We start from the raw sequence: 21,930 nt of genomic DNA on the forward strand, positions 1-21,930 counted from the left end.
TATATTATTTTTGCCTTTTGAAATATAATTGCTTTGTTCTATACTCTGTTCTCTTAGATACGGAACCCCCCTTGATTGACAGGTGTCGCTCTCCACCCGCCGTTAAAGCCACTGAGAAAAAAACTGCAGTATACTGGGAAGAACCTCAGTTTTCAGACAATTCTGGTAAATACAAGTTTAATTTTTAAGAGCGTGAAAATTACAAAAAAAAGTGTTTAAAAGTGCACTAAGCAGAATTTAAAGTTAGGCTGCATGTTTTCTGGGAAATGATATCATCAGTCACTCCTTTAAATAGGAGAAAGGGTACTCATGGATTTAAATTTGGACGTACTCAAATAATTTATGATCTTTTACTATTTTAATAAATATAGACAGCAAATAGAGGGACAATGTCAACTGATAGGCCATGTTTATACTTTATTTTTATGTTCAGGTAAAATAGTAAACAGGTCCAGAATATTGTAGGCCTTAATGGAATGATCTTGAATCTGGTGCGTGAGAAAATCAATCTTCAGGAATTGACTTTTGGTACAATCATCACAGAGAGGCTTCGATTCAGGACACCTGTGGAGGTTGAATGAACTTTTAGTAGCTGCAAGGAATGGAAACGGTTTGATTTATGAACGTTTTAAGAACTCTGGGAAGGAAATGTTTTCCTACAAAAAAATATTTATTGATCTGGCAGCTTAAGCAGCGATAAGGATTGGAGTCAGGATTTTGGTCTTGGACAGGTAAAATGACTTTAGTTTTATCCTATAACTGCAAATACAGTGAACAAAGAAAGAAATGAAGTTTTTGATACTTTGGTTATGGAGTATGGAGTTAACCACAGTTGTTGTGTTAGAATAAAACAAGATAAGAAAACATAAGATAAATAATTTGTACACACAAATGCATTTGTGCAACTGCACATGCACTGCAGATTTCGCAAGATAATTCATTTTGTTCTTAACCAGTTCAGACGTGAATACACAGACACACACACACTTTTCCAGAGAGAAGTTCCAGGGCTATTCAAAACTGTCTGACAAATGTCTGGGTCTGCCGGGTTTTGGAGGGAGTTTTGTCTGTACTAAATATAAACCAGCGTCAGGGTGTGGGCATGGAAAAACAAAACATGCTGACGTTGGGGTAGTGTGGTGTGACGTCGACAAGCAGCCTCAGTGTGGTCACAAAACCTTATTTTAGTAGATATATGTCAGAAGGTTTCATTACAGTTGTGGTTACTGATATGTGCATGCAAATAAGCATGTGTGTCTGTGTATATGATTCTTGAAAGACTCTATTGTCTGACCGCAGTGTAGCACCCTTAGTTCTGCGTCATTAAACAATCCAGCAATTACTCTCCTCTGGCACCAAGGCCTATTATTCCCAGGCCTCATGAGGAGCAGTACAGTAGCATAGCACCCTTTGTAGGACTTTGTGGTTGACCAGAACGAGTCCTTGTGGAGCTCCACATTGCTCCCTGTGGTAATGTCTGTGAAAGTACCTGTTACATCATTGGCTAATGCCAGATTGCACAACTAAATCTTGCGATCTGTCTGCAATATTGCAAAGAGATGCAGGCGAATATACACTACATGGCCAATAGTATGTGTACGTCCCCCTCTTATTAACGGGTTTAGCTATTCTAGTAATTCCAGTGAAGATAAATCTTAATACTACACCACACAGTGACGTTCTAGGGAACTGTGTGCTTCCAAATTTGTTGCAACATTTTGGGGAAGACACTTTTATGCTCGAGCATGATGATACCCTAGTGCACAAAGCAAAGTCTGCAGAAAAACTGATAACTGAGTCTGGTGTGTAAGAACTTCTCTGGCCTGCACAAAGCCCAGACCTGGCCTCAACTGAACACCTTTGGGATGAATTGGACACGCTTTTTTTCTGAATGGGAACAAATCCTGAAGCCATGTTCCAGCATCTAGTAGAAAGCCTTCCCAGAACTCTATAAGTGGTTATAACTGCAAAAAGAGAGATTAATAGAGATGGTTTTTTGCAAATTAAATATATAGGCACATATTGATTTTATATAACATTACACGAGGTGTTCACTACTGTACCAAAGTTTGGGGTCAGTAAGATGTTTAAATGTTTTTGAATTAAGTCTTTTATGCTCAACCAGGTAGTAAAAGTGATACTGTGAATTGTTTTCTTATTATATATATTTTATATTTTAGTTTATTGTTTTTTTATTTGATATTAATTTTGAATTTTATTATACTTTTTTATTGTCTAATGTTACTTGAGAAATCGTTCTAATATGCTGCTAATTGAAAACCTGTTGCTGCTGATCAATTTAATGCATCTGTTATGAATAAAAGTATCACTTTTTTTTTTATCTTACTGGCCCCAAACTTTTGAATGGTTGTCTGTATAATAGTGTGCTCCTTCCTAGCCTGTATTAAGTCATTTATTTGTTTATTTTTCTTTCTCAGGAGCCTATCTGAATATCTCTAGTACTCACTCATCTGGAGATGTATTTTCTGTTGGAGAAACTTTAGTGTACTACACAGCCACAGACCCTTCTGGAAACAACCGTACTTGTGAACTCATCATTACCGTACAAGGTACTGTATGTTTGCATGGACTGTCTCATTGTTGATTAAGAAATGTCATTCCACACAGCATGCTTTGTTTTCTTAAGAAATAAAGTACTCTGCTATAATCTGACTTTGGATCTGTCTAGCCCGTTAAGCTAAATGCAATGATTTTTTTCCAGATTACACTGTTCCTATTTAAATAAACGAATTAATTCAGTGGCGCTAAAGGCTGTTTCTAACCTCAGGTTCAACCTGTGAGAAGCCATTCGTGCCAGTGAATGGGGATTTCTCATGTGCCAAGACAGAGGAAGGAACAAACTGCTCTCTGATATGCAGACAGGGTTACAGTCTCACCCAGGATGCCGTGCACAGCTACTTTTGTGCCAATAATGGAATCTGGGAGCCGCCCCGCTCACCAGACAGACCTGATTGTTCCCGTGAGTATTGCTTTACTCTTGCTCAACATTTGTCTTTCATTTTTGCTCTGCTGTTCAGATTTTCCACTTACAGATTCAGTCTTAGACACTGCACAGACAAATCTCCTCATTTTTATGCTTTTCTTTGAGCTTATGTATGTGTCTCCTATCACCCATTTACAGTGAACAGAATTGCAAACAATGGCTTTAAACCCTTTGAGATGCTATTTAAAGCATCCCGCTGTGATGACCTTGACATGCTAAAGTCCTTCACGGGGGAGTTTTCAACTGTTCTTAAAGATATGGTGAGATCTGACACACATGTATATAGACATGTACAGTACATGTACTGTGGCCACATGACTTGAATTACTGTATATCTTGTTATCCCTCATTGTTTTCTTTTTTTCTTTCTTCTTTTCATTTTTTTTAAATAATTATAATCCCATAGGTCCCTAAAATCTGCGGTGGAGATGTTACCTGCAAACTGGAAATGACTTTACCTGGACAGTGTCTGGAGTATAACTATGATTATCCAAATGGATTTGCTATTGGTAAATAATGGCATGCCTTTTCACTAGACTGTGTTATTATTGTTTTTGGTAATTGTAATAAAGCTGAAATGAAATAAAATAATATATATATATATATATATATATTATATATATATATATTATAATATATATATATATATATATTAAATAAATGTAAGTTGAAGATTGTTGGATTAATTACTGAAATGAAAATAAGTTAAATTAAATATATTAAATATTAATTTTCACTGATAAGATTGTTTTAAAAAATGTTTTCCCCCCACATGAGCACTTTTTAAAAACAATGAAAGTTTTTTTTCTTACATTTATTTTTAAATTATTTTCTTATAGATTAAATTTGTCATAAACTATAATTAATTTTTTCTTCTCCTCAGGTCCTGGAGGATGGGGCAGTAATTGGGGCTCTCAAAATGGCCAGGACTATGCATATTTTGACACTGGTTTTGCTCCAGAGCACCACATGCAGCAAGATGGTTCATCACAGCATGGTTATCACATGAGGACCAAACGCCATCGTAAAATCACTGGCCCTACCAGAGAGCAAAAGATACAAATTCATTTCAACATCACAGGTAGAGAATTACCAACTATTAGGCTAACTAGTTAGGCCCTGTGCCTAATTAAAAATTAGTTTTACATCCAAAGCTAGTTGCAACTTCTCCCAACACCATTCCTTTTTCCCAGCAAGCATCCCACTGCCCTTGTCGAGGAATGACTCAGCGGAAATAGTCAATCAAAGACGTTTGCTGAGGGCACTTGAGCAGCTGACCAATCGGCTTAAGCGGACACTGAGCAAGCAACCATTCTCTACCTTCCATGTGTCATCAGAGATGATCGTAGCGGACCCCAAATCCTTGGAAAGTAAAAAAAAAGCAACGCTGTACTGCCGGCCAGGGTCTGTTCTCAAAGGCAGGGTGTGTGGTGAGTTTAAAAATGAAATACATTCAGTGAAATCCACAAGATACATTCAAAAGGGCACAAAATGAGACAAGGAGTTAAGTGTTTTGGGGTTAGGGTGAAGAGCTGCAAACGTCTGGAAAACATTTGCGGCAAACTATTTTGTTTGCTGCAAATTTGCCACAAATTAACCAAGTTTACCATAAAAAAGGTTTTGCAAAGTGCCAGCCTGTTTGCATAAGAATTGGTAACAAACATTTTTGTGACTTCCTTGTTGCTTTTGACCCATAGTGCAATGCCCAGTAGGGACGTATTTCTCCCTGGAGTATAGGGAGTGTGAGAGCTGCTGGAGAGGGTCGTATCAGGATGAGGAGGGGCAGATGGAGTGTAAGTCATGCCCAGATGGCTTCTCCACTCCGTACCTCCATTCACGCAGCCTGGCAGAGTGCAAAGGTAATCAGTAAGCTTGATTTATTTATCTAAAATGATCCGTCTGTATGTTTGTTCATAAACATTCTCATCACTCCATTACAGCAGAAAACTGTTTATACTGTAGATGGGATCTCTAAGTGTGTCTCTGTGATTGTGTGTGTGTGCATACCTGCATGTGTGTGCATGTTTCCAGCGCAGTGCCAGCCTGGCAGCTCGTCATTAACCGGGTTGGAGACCTGTGAGTCCTGTCCTTTAGGGGAATACCAGCCAGATTTTGGCTCTCAGGCCTGTCTGCCCTGCCCTCACACCACAACCACTGTCAATAGAGGGGCTCTAGATGTCAACGAGTGCGGTGGTGAGATGTAACAACTGAAGTATTACTACTAAAACACACCTAAGAAGTACTTAAACGTAAGATAAACATAAAAGCTAGATTTATAAGAAAATTACCATTTGGTTTCTCTTTTTTCTGTCTTTCCAGTGCCATGTTCCGCAGGTCATTTCTCCCGGACAGGTCTTGTTCCGTGTTACCCATGTCCCAGAGATTATTACCAGCCTGAGGAGGGCCGTTCCTACTGCCTTTCTTGTCCTTTTTATGGTACCACCACAATAACAGGGGCCAAAGCTATCCAGCAGTGCTCCAGTATGTTTTTTACATTTATTCTATCCATTTTATTTTATTTTAGGATTCTTTGATGAATAGAAAGTTAAAAAGAACAGCATTTATTTGAAATAGAAATCGGTTGTAACATTTGAAATGTCTTTACTGTCATTTCTGATCAATTTAATGTGTCCTTGCTGAATAAAAGTATTAAGTTCTTTAAAAATCTTAGTGACCCCAGACTTTTGAATGGTAGTGTATGTGTCCAGATCTGATGCTGGATATGAATAGTTTATCTACATAATTTCTGCATCTCCAGTGGGACCAGTAACCAGAATTTCAAAAATAATGGTTGTTTCCACTCATCAGTTCTCTGCTAAACAGCTTATTATAGGTAGGCTTGGTACACGGAGGCATTTTAACATAAATAAAAGTGACGCTTCACCTTTAATCTGATATGAAGTGATGCTTGTACAAGACCGTGGAGTGTAGAGGGTTTCTTCATTCATTCATCAATGGAATATATAGGTCCTTTTCAGACTTTGGTTAGTTGTATGAACGACTTGCAATGAGAATCCAATGCACATAATGGAATCTGATTCTCTGTACACGCAGGAAAAAAGTGCCTCAGTGTGGAAAAGATGAGGATGATGCATGCCTTTGGAAAATGTTTTCCAGTTTTGACAGCAGAAATTCTCCTCTTTCACATCTTTTTTATGCGTATGTTGTGCTTATTCTGTCTGTTTCATTTTCTCATTTCTGTCTCCTCCTTGTACTTTTTTCCCTCTTTTCTCTTGGTCTGACTCAGGCTTTGGCTCTAGTTTCCTGCCTAAAGAGGAAAGTGCAACTGCAGCGCCAGAAGTTGTTGTGAGAAAGGATTATCAAGTCAGTAGCCAGGTGAGTTGTCTTCTCAGACGTTGGTACCCAAATCTTTGAAATGTGTTCACTGTATGTTGGGATCACATATAGTGACCCTAAAAAGAATTTGGACCTATAAATGTATATATGCCTTTGCATTAAATGCAAAATACCAAGCGTCCTATTTAAAGGAAAGACAGCACAAACAACATTTCACAAAAGTTTTGGATCATGTTTCTAATTTATGTGATCCTAATTTAAGTTCACCTGTGTGAACTTGAAAAAAGCTGACATCATAAAACCACTGAATAGTTTCTACTTCAGTTAAGATTTTACTAAAGCAAGTTTATTTTATAAAGTTTATAAAGAAATGTAGTTTGAAGGTGCCAATTGTGTTGCTATTTTTTAAATGAAATTTATGAAATGACATTCAGATATGTTTTTGATGACAATTGAACTTAACCTATTGTTGTTGTCTGTTGTATTATTGTATTATTGTTGGTGTCACAGCACCCCCTGGGGGCTGAAGTAAAATAGCTGAAAATGTAGTTCTTTTCTCTGCTGCAGATGTTCCATGAATGTCTCCTGAATCCATGTCAAAACCAAGGCACTTGTGAGGAAGTCGGCGTTGGATATGTATGCACCTGTCTTCCAGGATTCACAGGTTTGGCATGTTCTGTAGCCATAACTCACTAGTAACATTGAAAAACCAGCAGTTAAGTTCAGTCGGCTTATGGAAAACAACTTTCTAACCTTTATAGTTGCCCTATGTACTGTTTTCTCTTACTTTCTGTAGTTCTACGTACTGCAGTGTGTTTCAAGTTGTTTTTAGGACAACTCAGTTGAGCCAATTTAATTTGTTTTAATAATTCCATTAGTCTGGTAATATACTATATAATGTTGATAGTTTTACCTCACCCTTTGTGGTTGAGATGAATCACTAGCCACTTTTTTCCTAATTTTCCTCATTCATTGCCTTACAGGAGCCAAGTGTGAGAGCGACATTGATGAATGTGATTCTACTCCTTGTCAAAATGGTGGCTTGTGCAGAGATGGCATGGGAGATTTCCAGTGTCAGTGTCAGCCTGGGTTTTTAGGTAAGAGAAAAGTGACATCAGCTCAGCTTCACACCGGGGAATCCCAATGTAACTGTAAAAGCTGAGTTCTACGGTTGAAATGTTTGAGGCAATTAAACCCCAAATCCAAAATTCCTCTCTGTTGAGGCTTCTGAAAGTTTCCTTTAGTCTAACCATTGTGATGGATTTAGCTGTCTCTGAATCTCTTGAGTCTGGCAGTGGAACTACACAAGCTCTCATTCTCAGAACCTTACAGCACTTTTTCCATTCAGGCCATTGTCTCTCCTCTTTAAAACGTGGCCATGATTAAGCATGTGGCTGCCCTAGATATGGAGAATTGAATTGAAGTGTTTTTGTTCTTTTTCAACTGTGTGTGTGTGTGTGTCTGTGTGCGTGTCTGGGGTGTTTTGTTTGAGGCAAAAATTGAAAAGAAAATAATTGAAAGTACGAAGACAAATAAAAAATGAAATATGATCTCAATCAGTGTGTAAACTGCTTAATATTTTTACAGTAATAATATTCAATATTAGCCAAGTTTCCATCCACTTTTTGTGCTGTTCTGTTATTGACAGTAAAAATGCCTAAAGAGTTAGCAAAATCATTTTCCTTTATAACTGATCAAATCATCATTTTAAAAAAGTGTTCAAGAAAAAAGAAATCTGCTCAGAGACTGATTAAACTTAAGGTTTAATAAAGAGTATGGTAATATCAATTCTAATAGGAATATTTAAGTAATGGCTGCTTGTTGATTGTCACCAATGTGAGGTAAAATGATAATCCATATGTTTTTGTGTGTGTCTTGTCTCTTGAAGGCTTGATGTGTGAGGCAGAGGTGAACGAGTGCAGCTCTTCTCCATGTTTGAATGAAGGACTCTGTGTGGATGAAGTGAATCACTTCACATGTAGCTGTACAGATGGATTCACAGGTTAGCACCTCACCTCTGCTACACCTGTCCACTTACATATAATGTCATTTATATTATAATACATTAAACTGGAAGTTCTTAAATTGTAGCGCACCAGTCGAGTTACAAGAAATATCTTTGTCATTTACAACTATAGGTCCACGTTGTGAGTTGGAAATAAATGAGTGTGCTTCCAGCCCATGTCAAAACGGAGGTGTCTGTAAAGATTTGGAGGGTGGGTATTTCTGTACATGTCCTCAGGGCTTCACTGGCGACAATTGTGAGGTTGATGTTGATGAGTGCTACAGCACCCCCTGTCTGAATGGAGGAACATGTGTGGATGCTATCAATGATTTCAGGTTAGTGAGGAAGCCTTTGTTGAAATTTTTATGCATATGCATTAGGAGGATGGTTATAATGCGTTGTATTTATTACAACTGACATATGATAGATGACAGACTTTGTCTCACATTTGCGATCAGGTGTGAATGTGTGAATGGATACAGAGGCAGACTATGCCAGGAGGACATAGATGACTGTGATCCAAATTTGTGTTTGAATGGCGCGACCTGCGTGGATGGAGTGGCCACTTTCACCTGCCGATGCCCTCCTGGGTTCAACGGAACCAGGTGTGAGACAGGTATAGAGGGAAAGAGATGAAAAATCATCATAGAAAATCATCATCATAGAGAGAAGTTTAACAATGGCTTGTTAGAGACAGTCTTTCGTCACTTTAATTGAGATTTAATTAAGATGCATTCCCAGAAAATTTCCTTGCAGCACTTAAAATGATTCAGTAGACTGTTAATTTTAATACCCTGTTACATGGAATACATTTTTCATAGAAGTTTTCAGATAAAGTTTGATCTACTGTGACAACAAATTGTAATTTTTCAGAACCAAGAACTTCCTCCCTAGCTACAAAAGGCCATTTATTAGAATCAAGCTGCAAAAATATTTGGTTTGAACTTTCTGACATTAGAGAGATGAATGTTAGCAATAAGAAAATCATTTATAATTTATTTTTATAAATAAAATTATGTAATTTTTAAATATGTATTATTTATTTGAGGTTAAACCTAATTGACATTCTAAGTTAACCACAAATATACTGATAAAAAAAAATAATGTCAGATAATTTATATGACCCCTTCATAATTACATATCATCTGCTGTCTTTTCTTTTTTTTTTTTCAAACAGAAATGCCCTACTCTTTTGATCTGGAGTTTGAAGTTTCTGGTATCCATGGTTATGTGATGATGGATGGTCACATGCCATCGCTTACACAGATAACATGTACATTTTGGATGAGGTCATCAGACACTGTTAATTATGGAACTCCCATCTCGTACGCTGTGGAGGGAAGTGACAATGCCTTCCTCCTCATTGACTATAATGGGTGAGAGCTTAATTTAAAAGTTGCACAATTTGCATTTGCATAACTAAACTAAATATGATTACATTCTATGATCTGTTTAACAGTATTACATCATGCAAGTTCATTTTACCTACACCTCACTCTTGTTTATCCGTCACTTTTCCTCTTCCCTTTTGTTTCTCTCTTACTTTCAGGTGGGTCTTGTACATTAATGGCAAGGAGCGGATCACTGACTGCCCAGCAGTAAATGATGGCCTCTGGCACCATATTGGTGTATCATGGCGCAGCAAAGATGGTGACTGGAGAGTTTATATCGATGGGATCCCTTCAGATGGAGGGAAAGGACTATCTGTTGGCACTACCATACCAGGTTGACCTTTTTACCTAATGATGAATTCAAACAAACTGCCAGTTTATTAAGGCACTATTATTGCTTATGGTGCTTCAAAGAGAATGTGTGTCCCAAAACTGAAATGTTTGCTCTATACCTACTTTAAACAGGAGGGGGTGCTCTGGTACTTGGACAGGATCAGGACCAGAGGGGAGATGGCTTCAACCCAGTGGAGTCCTTTGTGGGCACTCTTAGCCAGCTTAATATATGGAACTATGTTTTAACACCACAGCAGGTAAGAGTTTATACACATCGCTTATTCTTACTCTTAAGTCACCAGAGTACAGAGTTCACTGAGATCCGAAAAAATGGAAAAGGTTATATTTCTACTATTCTCAGATCAAGTCTCTGGCCAGTAGCTGTCCACGTGATCTGCAGAAAGGGAACGTGTTTGCATGGCCTGACTTCTTAGGAGGAGTCACGGGCCGAGTAAAGACCAACAGCAAGAGTGTTTTCTGTGCTGGTAAGAATCAAGTCATATATTATTATTATTCAACCATTGCATGGGGGAATAAAACACTGCTGTCCTTGTAGTGAAATTTCCAAAACATTTCTAATTTTAGGAGACTAACTACCACATAGTAACAACAATTACAATATTTTTATCAGATGTTATCAAATGTATCATTGTATGTACCAAGCTAATGCATGTAAATCATTATAAACTTTACGACTAATGGATCATAAATCAATGATGTAGGTATGTTTTTATGTACTGGTAAGAAAGTGTAACATTAATTGTCCACTGTTTCGGTCTTTGTTAGACTGCCCACTGGTGGATGCTTCTGTTCCTGAACTGCGCTCATCCACTAAAGCTGTGAGTCCGGGCTCTAAGGTGCAGTTCTCTTGCAGTCCTGGATTCTATCTGGTGGGGGAGCCGGTGCAGCAGTGCCTAAACAGAGGCCAGTGGAGCCATGCAGAACCAATATGTGAACGTGAGTGATGTGAATGCACAGTTATGCAACGGAGGACACACAAAAGCATATGCTGGGTGTTTAAACAACCACACGTTCAAAATGATTTTCAACGTGTGGTTGTTTAAACAGCCAGGCACATTTACAAATATACTTACACTGTACTGATGTACAATCATACAACTTAAATTGAACATTTTCAAATGTAGATAAACACATGCCATAACACAAATAGATGAATAGTTTGTGCACATGTACTCCATATACTCACTATGTAGTATTAACATTACTCATTAGCCAGTACTAGGACCATCATTAATCTGTACCAGGGCCTTTCTCTTTATCTGTAGGTGTGGAATGTGGTCCTCCGCCTGACCTGGAGCATGGGCAGTATCATGGAGAGGATTTCTATGCTGGGAGCACAGTGCTTTACCAATGTAAACCAGGGTTTTACTTGCTAGGGGAGAGTAAGATGTTGTGTACCAACAATGGTAAATGGATTGGCAACCCACCTGCATGTCTGGGTAAGATACACAGCAAATCAGGAAAAGAACCTGAGAAGCTTTCAGTAGACAATAGGAGTTATCAAGCATCATTATACACAGGTGCACCTGGAACCTAGAATATCATTTTACATTTTGTTTGTCTTTGTTGTGTTGGTTTGTGCTCATTTTACAGATGTGGATGAATGTTCTCTGGGCTCTGAATGTGATGAGCATGCTAGTTGTCAAAACACTGATGGCTCTCATATATGCACCTGCATACCGCCTTACAGTGGAGATGGAAGAAACTGTACAGGTAACACAATCTCCTAAACTGGACATTTATAGTTTTCACAGGTTGCAGATGACTAAGCTTACAGCCCACACAGTAACATGTTTATTAACTAAAGAATTTATTATTATTATTTTATTTTTTTTCTCACTAGAGCCGGTAAAATGTAAAGATCCAGGTGTTCCTGAGTTTGGGCACCGTGAGGGCAGTAATTTCATCATGGGCAGTGAGGTGGTCTTTTCCTGTAAGGAAGGCTATGAATTGATTGGCTCATCCCATCAATCCTGCACAGAAGAAGGAATTTGGAAGGGAGATGTCCCATATTGCAAAGGTAGGCCTAGCTTTCAGATCTGTTTATTGCAGCTGTTCTTTGCCTGGATACACTGGTCCATTCAACATTTGGGGCAAGTATGATTGTTTTGAAAGAAATTAAGTTTTATTCAGATAATTACTATTAAAATCTTGTATCACGGTTTCCACAAATTGTTTTCAACAGTAATAATAATAAGAAGAAATGTTACTTTCTTGATTTATTCTTTAGTAAAAGGAGTCAAGCTAGTACTAATGGAAATATGAGTCAAAATATACTGAATGTTATTGGGTAATAGTAACAAACAAGCTTGTCAAGGGATCTGAATGGTTGCAGTCTTCTGTGTAAATGTTATCCAACGCCCCCCCCACACACACACACACAGACAAATTGTTTCTCAATCTCAGTGGGAGACTGGCTTGATTATGGAGATATAAAATGTCTGTGCATATATAGATGCCTAATATGATAAAAAAATTATCAGCTTTGTTCAGTCCATGTTACTGGAACAATTTAGCAGTTAACAATCCAGCAGACTGAGCATTATCCTGAACCTCAGCCAGCAGCTTTTATGAGGCTTTTATACCTTGTCATCTCACATTACTGAATGTCAATTAGAGTTATATGTATTTTGTTATGGTGGATTCCCGATACACTCTGGATGCATTGCAGTGATTTAATGCAGTGATGACGACAGTTACACAAAACCCTGAGCATAAGCTGTTTCTAATGGTTTCCACCAACAGCCCTTTCCTGTTCTCATCCCACTCTCCCTGAATATGGAATCATGAAAGGGTCAAACTTCACATACGGAAGCAAGGTGACTTTCAGGTATATTTGTCACTGTTAGATTAGAGTCGGTTTCTAGAGGTATTGTAAAGTAAATTTTAAAAGACCTGTTTAAATATGAGAGAGACTACTGTTTAATAACATAATGGGAAAGGACAATATTTTTGTGCGTTTGTGTGTAAATAAACTTTTCATTTTTTCCTCTGCTGCAGTTGTGAGAAGGGCTATGTCCCTCAGGAGCCAATAGAAAGCCAGTGTCAATCTGATTTGAAGTGGAGCAGAGAGCCCCATGTTTGTCAGCCTGTTACCTGTGGTGAGCCTCCAGTGGTGGATTATGCTGAGTATACCCTCAACGGGAAAGTGTACCGCTCCACGCTAACCTACACCTGCATAGAAGGATACAGGTAAAGTCTGATACATTTTCATCACTGACTTTATAAAAAGTGTAACAGGAACCATGTAGGACAGGGGACAGCAGCCTTTTTTGTCATGAAATGGCATTTTTAATGTTTCTAGTTCATCACTGTGCCAATGTTGGCATGTGTGCATTAGGTTGCCGACCCCTGGTATAAACAGGAAAACATTTTCAAATGGTATGGTTGGTTCTTATACAATCTAGATGTCAGAGAATGTATTGACTTTCCTTTTTTGTGTGTGTGTGTGTGTGTAAAGATTGCAGGGTGCCATGGAACTGAAGTGTGAGTCATCAGGAGAGTGGGCATCTCCTCCCCCCATGTGTGCCAGAGTGGACTGTGGCAAACCTCCTCCATTGAAGGATGCTGTGATTAAGGGCGACAACTTTACACTGGGTAGCAGGATCATCTATGTTTGCAAAGAGGGGTAATTAACCTCATATATGCATATGTTGTTGCCAAAGAATTTGATCAGATTGTATTTGTTTGTAATCACCAAGAACTGATGTTTGATGCCCTATTAAATATTTTTTTCAGTCACTCTAGTAATGATTTGTAAACTATGTCTTATTGTAGTTACACCCTCCTTGGTGTAGAAACTCAAGAGTGCCTCCCAAGTGGCAACTGGACTCGTAATTCTGCCCAGTGTGTGCCTCGGTCTTGTGGACCACCACCCCAAGTTGACCATGCCTTACCTGACACTGGACACCAGCTTTTTGGAGACACTGCTATCTACTTCTGCGATGATGGCTACACTGCTGGTAACAATACAAAACTGTTCTGCAATGCCCAAGGTGTTTGGGCACCCCCAGATGGATTTGGCATTCCTCACTGCATTGCCAACTTCTGTCTTCGTCCCCCGGATTTACCTCATGCCATTCTGGACTCCATCAACAAACCAAAGTATGTAAGCAACACAGAGGTCAGCTACAAGTGTGAGGAGGGCTTTGTTCTCAACTCAACAGGAACCCTGAGATGCATGATAGGGGGAGAGTGGACACCCTCGCCTTTGGACATTGGCTGTATGCCTGTCAGATGCTCAAAGCCAGACAGTATTGAGAAGGGTTATGTAAGTGGGAACAATTATAGTTTTGGAGCGGTGATTGCATACAGCTGTGATAAAGGGTATTTCATTCGAGGAGAGAAGAGGAGAATTTGTAAAGCCAACGGTGAGTGGGGAGGTGTCTTGCCCACATGCCAACCTATTTCGTGCCCCAGCCCACCTCGCTTGGCAAATGGTTTTATCCAGGTAAATACAATACTGTCTCCCAGTGATTCATGATATTTTGGTGCCATATTGATTCGATTTTTAATTTTATTTCTAATTTATTTAGACAAAATTAAATAGAATTTTAATATTGATGCATCCCTATCAAGGAATATTTTATTTATTTAATTCACTTATTTGGTCCATAATTAAATATGTATGATCCTTTTTTTCCATAGGGCCAAATAAGAAAGAACAGCTACGTATACAGCAGTAGAGTAACCTATGCTTGCAATGATGGTTTTCGCCTAACTGGAAAGCCTGACCGTATATGCATGGCCAATAAGCAGTGGTCAAACAACAGTCCTCCTGTTTGTGTTCTTCTCACCTGCCCTACCCCACCTGATATCAAAAATGGCCGTTATCACGGCTCCACCTTTGAAGTCGGCAGCAAGGTGGAATTTGTCTGCAATGAAGGATATGAACTCATTGGAGATTCTGTATGGACTTGTTTAAAGTTTGGAAATTGGGACAAAAGCATAACCCCACGTTGCTCCCCAGTACAGTGCCCCGAACCACCTTTAGAGGAGAATCACCTTGTACTGCGTGGATTAGATTCTGACTCAGGCATTGTGGAGCTTTCTTGTGAGGAAGGGTATGTTCTCCATGGTGCACGTACTCTTCGTTGTACCCCATCCCAGGAGTGGAATGACTCTTTTCCAGTCTGCAAACAAGTCTTTTGTGGACCTCCCCCTGAGGTTGCCTTTGGTGACCCATCTGACGCACTGTCCTACTTTGGTAGTGTGGTGACCTACTCTTGCATGGATGGCTTTACACTCCGGAAGGAATCCTCTGTCCGCTGCCAGGCAGATGGGAACTGGAGTAAACCTTATCCCGAATGCATTCCTGTTGAATGCCCACATCCTGAGGACATACTAAATGGAATTGTGGATGTTCAAGGACTAATGTATCTTAGTACTGCTGTCTATAGCTGTAAAGCAGGGTATGATTTAGCAGGTAACAGCACTGTGCTTTGTGGTCAAAGTGGACAGTGGATAGGAGGTGTACCTATATGTCACCCTGTTAAATGTGCTGCACCCAAGGAAATTCCCAATGGCTCTGTTAGGTACTTCAAGCTTCAATTTAGCCAATCAGTTACATATTCCTGCCACAGGGGGTACCGCTTACAGGGCCCAGAAATGCTTACCTGCCTGGAGAATGGACAGTGGCACCAGGAGGCTCCTACTTGTGTGGAGATCTTTTGTTCTCCTCCAAAACCAATTAAGAATGGCTTTGTAGAAGGACGGGACCACAAGTTTGGGGTTACTATCTTCTATAGCTGCTTTCCAGGTTTCCTACTAGTTGGTAATAATCATCTCACTTGCGAAGAACATGGCTGGTCAAGTGCTGAGCCCAAATGTATGCCTGCTGACTGCGGTCTGCCTCCACATATTGATTTTGGTGACTACTCTAAGGTCAAAGAACCACCAGGAGAAGACGACATACTTACAAGCCAGCATTTACCTGTAATCAGCAGCTTTTTACATGGTTCCCTGGTTCAATATCATTGTCATTCTGGATATGAAATGAAAGGTGACATCATGTTGATGTGCCAAGAAGATGGCACGTGGAATGGGACTGCCCCTGTGTGTGCTCCAGCACAATGTGAGACTCCACCCAGCCCTGAATATGGATCAGTTATGGTAACAGATAGTGCACTTGGCAGCCTTGCGGAGTACAGTTGCGAGGATGGTTACGAACTGTATGGACAGAGCATTCGACAATGCATTTCTGGGAAGCAGTGGAGAAATGACGTTCCTCGCTGTTTGCCCATCTCTTGTGGTAATCCTGGTGGCATTGCGAATGGTGAGGTGATTGGAAAATTTTTTCACTTCAAGGCACTTATTCACTATGAGTGCCATAAAGGATTTGTCCTTGAGGGTGTTGAAACTAGAACTTGCCAGGTTGATGGGAAATGGGACAGCAAAGCTCCATCTTGTAGAGCAATCTCCTGTGGGCGCCCTGTTGTATCAAAGGATGTTTTAGTAAGAGGAGACGACTATACATTTGGAAAGAGGTTGTTGTTCAGTTGCAATCTTGGCTTCATCCTACAGGGAGCACCGACCAGTGTTTGTTTAGCCAATGGCAGTTGGAGTGAGGCTCCTCCAAAGTGCCTCCCAGCCAACTGTGGTCAACCACCGGTAATTGAAAATGGCAGAGTAACAGGCACAGATTACGGTTACAACAGCATGGTTACGTATGCTTGTGACATTGGATACATCTTGACAGGAAATCCAACACTAATATGCAGAGCTGATGGACTATGGGATGACCCTCCTCCACGGTGTGACATAGTCACTTGTGACCCACCTGAGGACATTAGTCATGGTTACCTGAATGGATCAAGCTTTAATTTTGATGATGTTGTGGAGTATATCTGCTTCCCAGGCTATGAGATCAATGGCAGTCCAGTTTTGCGATGTGCTGCCGAGGGTGTCTGGCTGGGGCAAGTTCCAGAATGCCGACCTTGTGTTTGCAGTCCCCCAGTTCTTAAGTACGGTGCTATTCTCGGCCGAGACCACACCTGTGGTGCAAGCATCTGGTTCCGATGTGATGAAGGCTACAAAATTCTTGGCCCCACAGAGGCCATATGCGAAAAGGGTGGAGTGTGGAGTCCAGGAGTACCCATCTGCACCCGAGGGAGATGTTCCAGCCCTCCTCCAGCTGTGCCTAATGCTGTCGTACAAGGCAGTGCTGCCTACCCCATTGACACTGTCACTTACCGGTGTAGGCCAGGGTATCATTTGAAAGGTTTTCCCCATTTGTCCTGTGAAAGGTTGGGTAGATGGGGAGAGCCAAACCTGAACTGTGAACCTGTTTCTTGTGGAGTGCCTCCTCTTGTCCCAAATGCAGACACTGCTGGAGTGGTGTTGACCTATGGCAGTAAAGCTCAGTACAGGTAATTTGACATAACAGAAACATCCAATAAAAACTAAGTACAAATAAGAATGCTGAGGTGCTTTAAACTGAATGTTCCCACTTGACACAGGTGTAAAGAAGGCTTTGAATTGGCAACAAAAACGGACTCGATAACCTGTCAAAGTGATGGCACCTGGTCCAAACACAGCGTCAGATGTCGACCTTCACCCTGCAGCCTGCCTGCTAACCTCACCCATGTAGTCATCACAGGCAAGCAGCTCACACCTGTAGGGGGAACAGTCATTATCTCCTGTAGACCAGGGTACTATCTTGAGGGACCTGGATTATCTGAATGTTCAGTAAGTGATGTGTCAAGATGATCATTTTCTGTGGACACTCCTTGCTTCAGTTGGTGATAATTTTGTCTAATGATGTCTCAGGATGTTATTTCCCTTTTATTTGATCCAGGTCTCTGGCAATTGGTCTCCACCTTTCTCTTCCAAGTCTTGTGTGCCTGTTATTTGTGAGAAGCCTCTCCCCATTATCAATGGATTGGTTGAGGGCAAGAGCTACAATTATGGAGATATTATTAGCTATACGTGTCTACCAGGTTTTGAACTACAGGTACATTATATTCTTTCCATCTATTTTTCACATAGCTTGTCCTATGTAAGGTTGTGGGGATACTAGAGCCTATCCCAAAGTCTCAGGTCACAAGCAGGGAAACACTCTGAAAAATGGCAAGTTCAACACAGGCATTAGACCTTATGTAGTTAAAACAAAAAATAAAATCAGTGTCAACAAAGCTTATATTATTTTGTAACAAAACTAATGCCATATCCCCCCCAACCCATTGCCCAATAAATGTGTTTCTAATAAAGATGAATAAGAGGAAACCAAGAGAATGTATGATGTATTCTTATTTCTCATCATCCAGGGTGATTCTGTTCAGACTTGTCAAGGTGATAAAACCTGGAGTGGAACTCAGCCAGTGTGTGCTGGTAAGAATTTTTCACAATGCAAAACATGCTATTGTAGTAAGAAAATTAATTTATTGTTAATATTATTATCAAAATTATTCTCCTTGATTTCTAAACTCATCTTTTGTCTCTTGTTTTTAGCTGTGTCATGTGGTCCTCCGCCAGTGGTTCTCCATGCAGTTACTGTGTCCAGTGGTCAGACATACCAAAGTATTGTGAGTTATACGTGTCATCCAGGGCTGAGTTTGATTGGTTCACAGAACCTCACTTGTCAAGCAAACAGAAAATGGAGCTTACCTACACCATCATGTGAATGTAAGAACAGATAAACTGTCACTCTTTAGCTTTTAAGTAACACAGTGTAAGTTCAAAGTCTTTCGGTGTTCCTCTATTTAACCTTTTTTATTATTTTCTCCTTCTTTCTCTTTTTCACAAATGTACATATACACAAACTATCAGTTCCAGATGGCTGTGAGAGGATAACAGACTTATTGAATGGAAAGGTGCAGGAGCACAACCTGTCCAGCGGACGTGCTCTTGAGTTCCACTGTGACAAAGGCTACACACTGCAGGGAGAGTCTATCATCATGTGTGTGGGAAACGGCTCCTGGAGTTCGCCTTTCCCTGTCTGTATACGTATGTCATGCACTATGATTTCCAATACACTTTTTGTTTATTGACTTATTGATGTTTTTAGTACACTCACAAGTTTTTAAAAAACAGGTATTCTTTTATGTGTGAAAACTTTGCAACTTTGCAAGACTTTGCAACAGATGTTTTCACAACCTAACTAGTGAAAGACTCTTGTTAGGCCTTCATCAGTGAGAGCACCACAGAATTCCTTGTTTTCCTACAAGGAACACACAAACTAAATGTCACATTTCTAAGAATCAATATGTTACTTCATTGTTGGTCTGGGTTTTTTTGTTAGTCATCAGTTCCCTTCACAGTATCTAAAGATAAAATAGTTTAGACATGCAGTAAATGACTTAAATCTTATCCCTCCACCCCCACAGCCAAATCATGCCCCCTTCCTCCTGGCTGGACTGGAGGCAGTTTCAACACTACTCAGACGGTTTTCCTAGTAGGCCAGTCAGTGTCAGTCAGTTGTCCTAAAGGTCAGCGGGTCAAAGGTAACCAGGGAAAAGTTATCGCCACCTTAACTTGCAGGAGTGATCAGACCTGGACCCCCATCAGTGCAGTGTGTGAGAGTAAGTACAAACATTCATTATTTCCACCTTTACTGTATTTTACAGTGGCTTTACATGGCAAAAAAATTCATGTTAATATATGAATTAATAGCCCCAAAAGCATTTTGCACTAGAATTTATTCCCAAGTTAATTTCAGATTGTTTTGCTATCTTCTTCATCAGCACAGAGAGAAAATCTAAAATACTTTTTCAATGTCTTTCGGTCATATTTTAAAGCATATTTTAGCTTGTCTCTGCTGCACCTCTCTATCCCATGTATCCTGTGTGGTTCTACTAAACCACGTACAGTGCACACTACTTGCATATCAACAAAATAGACAGCAAACTGACTTCCTGATTTGTGCCAAAGCACTTCAACTGTGTGTAATCACTCTGATTCAAGCACAGCTGCTGATTACAGCAGCTTGAGGAGTAAAATTTGACCAATATCGTTTGTTCCTCATTCAGGGTGCAGCATCACAATTAGTGCTGCTTTTCATATAGCATGGTATCCCTACTATCTGTGTCGGAAACATTCACCTGTATTTTCATCTGTGTTACTTCTGCATGCTATCATTCACAATATTAGAAGCCTACTCTCTCATAGTTAATTAATGCTCCTTTGTTTGTGTTGTATAATTAAATTTTTGCATGCTATAGCTCTGCAGTATGATATACGTAATACTAGATGTATGTGGTGGTGTGTGTGCACATTTATTGACTCCTTTTAATCTTTTACAAACATTTCAACCCATTTTCTGAAATCTGATCCTGGCAGTATGTGTATGTATTCACTTTTCTCTCTGTGAGACACCTGTTGAATTTCACTCACTGCTTGTAGCATCACTATTATCAGATATGGAGGATACTGTGATCTCCTGTTTTGTTTGTGTGCTCCCAAAACTAATTAGACTTCCTGGTAAACAAAAGAAATGTGAAATTTTCTAAAAAGATTGAAATGAGAGAGCATGAAATTGCCATTTCATAACCAACTTTGAAAGGCCCAAAAAGCTCTCTTTAGTTCTTCAACGGACTGCTCAGCCATGCTGAGAATCTTCCTTTCTAACTTACTGGTCCGGTCCATTTTAATCACACACAGGGGTGTCCTGCGGCCCACCACTGTACGTGGCAAATGGGGTAGTCCGTGGGGCAGTGTTCCAGTTTGGAGATGTGGTGGTGTACTCATGTTACGCAGGCTACACCATGGAGAGTTCTAGCAGGAGTGTGTGCTTGGAGAATGGCACTTGGACCCCACCCCCTACCTGCAAAGGTAGCACAAGGAACTGCCCTTAAATCCCACTTGGAGTTCTGACTTCAGCCTCTTTCTTCATCTTTGCAAAATCTTGTGACTCCTTTTGACTAGTCTTGCACATTTACACATATACACACAAGCACTGAGCACTTTACAAAATTCAATGATAGCAATGATATTAGGCCACACTTCTAGTCAGTGGCTTAAGATTAACTAGCCACATTTGCACATTTTTGGTGTCAAGAATCTCATTAAACTTATTCACACAAACCTCCAAAGTTCCATGCCCTTTCTGTAAATATTGTAAATAGATTAGAAATAGAATTTATAATGTTTTTAATGTTATTGAAAAAAGTGTTATGCTTATCAGGGGCCAGTTGAATTAACTAAGCCTTTATATTAAGATTTATATTAAGAATTATATTAAGTGTGTTACGAATTAGTCTAAGTAGCAGTTAGCCAGGGGTAATCAGTCTTGTTTTTTGGATTCACCTTAGACTAATCCACATTTTTATGTAACTGAATTAAAAAATGATGACTAAAGAAAAGAAATTAGATTACTGATTTGTAAGATTAAAATTTGTCTAAGCTTTTTATGTACCAGACCTCAGGGGTGCTTTTATTTGGTTTTTAAAATACAGTGAAACAGTAATGTTGTGAAATATTTTTTTATTTTACTTTTACATTTTCAACTGATATTCATCATCACATGATCCTTCAGAAATCATTCTTAAGATTTCAGTTTGGTGCTTTATAAACATTTCTTATTATCAGTGTTAGAAATGGTTGTGCTGATTCATATTTTTTGTTGAAACTGTGATGCAGTTTTTTCAGGATTCATTGATGAATAGAAAGTTAAAAGTTAACTTTCTATTAAATTTTATATCAATGTAAGTCGACGTAACTGTCACGTTTGGTTAATAAATACATTAATAAAATCTTACGGACCCCAAAAATTTGAAAGGTAGGATAAGAAATAAGACTTTGCCTTCCATTATAATACTGCCCCAGTCTCCTTATAACATATAATTTTATTATTATTTTATTTAATTTAACAATAATTTTATTGATGTCAGTAGGTTAAAGTGCTCTATAGGCCCTAACAAGTAAACGTTATGTGCTATGCAGCA

At 39.4% G+C, this 21,930-nt stretch overlaps 1 protein-coding gene across 1 annotated transcript in view; it reads left to right on the forward strand.

Moving 5' to 3' along the window:
* Positions 1 to 21,930, forward strand: part of svep1 (sushi, von Willebrand factor type A, EGF and pentraxin domain containing 1) — a 71,980-nt gene that overhangs the window by 45,965 nt on the left and 4,085 nt on the right. Inside the window, exons 11-46 of the mRNA XM_042727346.1 lie at positions 58 to 165; positions 2,439 to 2,570; positions 2,789 to 2,980; positions 3,143 to 3,264; positions 3,411 to 3,513; positions 3,888 to 4,085; positions 4,198 to 4,434; positions 4,702 to 4,863; positions 5,036 to 5,197; positions 5,324 to 5,485; positions 6,252 to 6,340; positions 6,869 to 6,965; positions 7,285 to 7,398; positions 8,190 to 8,303; positions 8,440 to 8,641; positions 8,765 to 8,922; positions 9,484 to 9,682; positions 9,856 to 10,031; positions 10,163 to 10,287; positions 10,392 to 10,515; positions 10,817 to 10,987; positions 11,317 to 11,490; positions 11,645 to 11,764; positions 11,895 to 12,071; positions 12,797 to 12,881; positions 13,052 to 13,243; positions 13,512 to 13,679; positions 13,829 to 14,501; positions 14,699 to 17,418; positions 17,509 to 17,737; positions 17,847 to 18,002; positions 18,316 to 18,379; positions 18,500 to 18,673; positions 18,818 to 18,994; positions 19,375 to 19,569; positions 20,648 to 20,818. Of these exons, the coding sequence (XP_042583280.1) occupies positions 58 to 165; positions 2,439 to 2,570; positions 2,789 to 2,980; positions 3,143 to 3,264; positions 3,411 to 3,513; positions 3,888 to 4,085; positions 4,198 to 4,434; positions 4,702 to 4,863; positions 5,036 to 5,197; positions 5,324 to 5,485; positions 6,252 to 6,340; positions 6,869 to 6,965; positions 7,285 to 7,398; positions 8,190 to 8,303; positions 8,440 to 8,641; positions 8,765 to 8,922; positions 9,484 to 9,682; positions 9,856 to 10,031; positions 10,163 to 10,287; positions 10,392 to 10,515; positions 10,817 to 10,987; positions 11,317 to 11,490; positions 11,645 to 11,764; positions 11,895 to 12,071; positions 12,797 to 12,881; positions 13,052 to 13,243; positions 13,512 to 13,679; positions 13,829 to 14,501; positions 14,699 to 17,418; positions 17,509 to 17,737; positions 17,847 to 18,002; positions 18,316 to 18,379; positions 18,500 to 18,673; positions 18,818 to 18,994; positions 19,375 to 19,569; positions 20,648 to 20,818 (8,622 nt within the window). The remainder of the gene's footprint in view (positions 1 to 57; positions 166 to 2,438; positions 2,571 to 2,788; positions 2,981 to 3,142; positions 3,265 to 3,410; positions 3,514 to 3,887; positions 4,086 to 4,197; positions 4,435 to 4,701; positions 4,864 to 5,035; positions 5,198 to 5,323; positions 5,486 to 6,251; positions 6,341 to 6,868; positions 6,966 to 7,284; positions 7,399 to 8,189; positions 8,304 to 8,439; positions 8,642 to 8,764; positions 8,923 to 9,483; positions 9,683 to 9,855; positions 10,032 to 10,162; positions 10,288 to 10,391; positions 10,516 to 10,816; positions 10,988 to 11,316; positions 11,491 to 11,644; positions 11,765 to 11,894; positions 12,072 to 12,796; positions 12,882 to 13,051; positions 13,244 to 13,511; positions 13,680 to 13,828; positions 14,502 to 14,698; positions 17,419 to 17,508; positions 17,738 to 17,846; positions 18,003 to 18,315; positions 18,380 to 18,499; positions 18,674 to 18,817; positions 18,995 to 19,374; positions 19,570 to 20,647; positions 20,819 to 21,930) is intronic.

The sequence above is a fragment of the Cyprinus carpio genome, chromosome B7 (genome assembly GCF_018340385.1).
Source record: "Cyprinus carpio isolate SPL01 chromosome B7, ASM1834038v1, whole genome shotgun sequence".
Classification (NCBI taxonomy): Eukaryota; Metazoa; Chordata; class Actinopteri; order Cypriniformes; family Cyprinidae; genus Cyprinus; species Cyprinus carpio.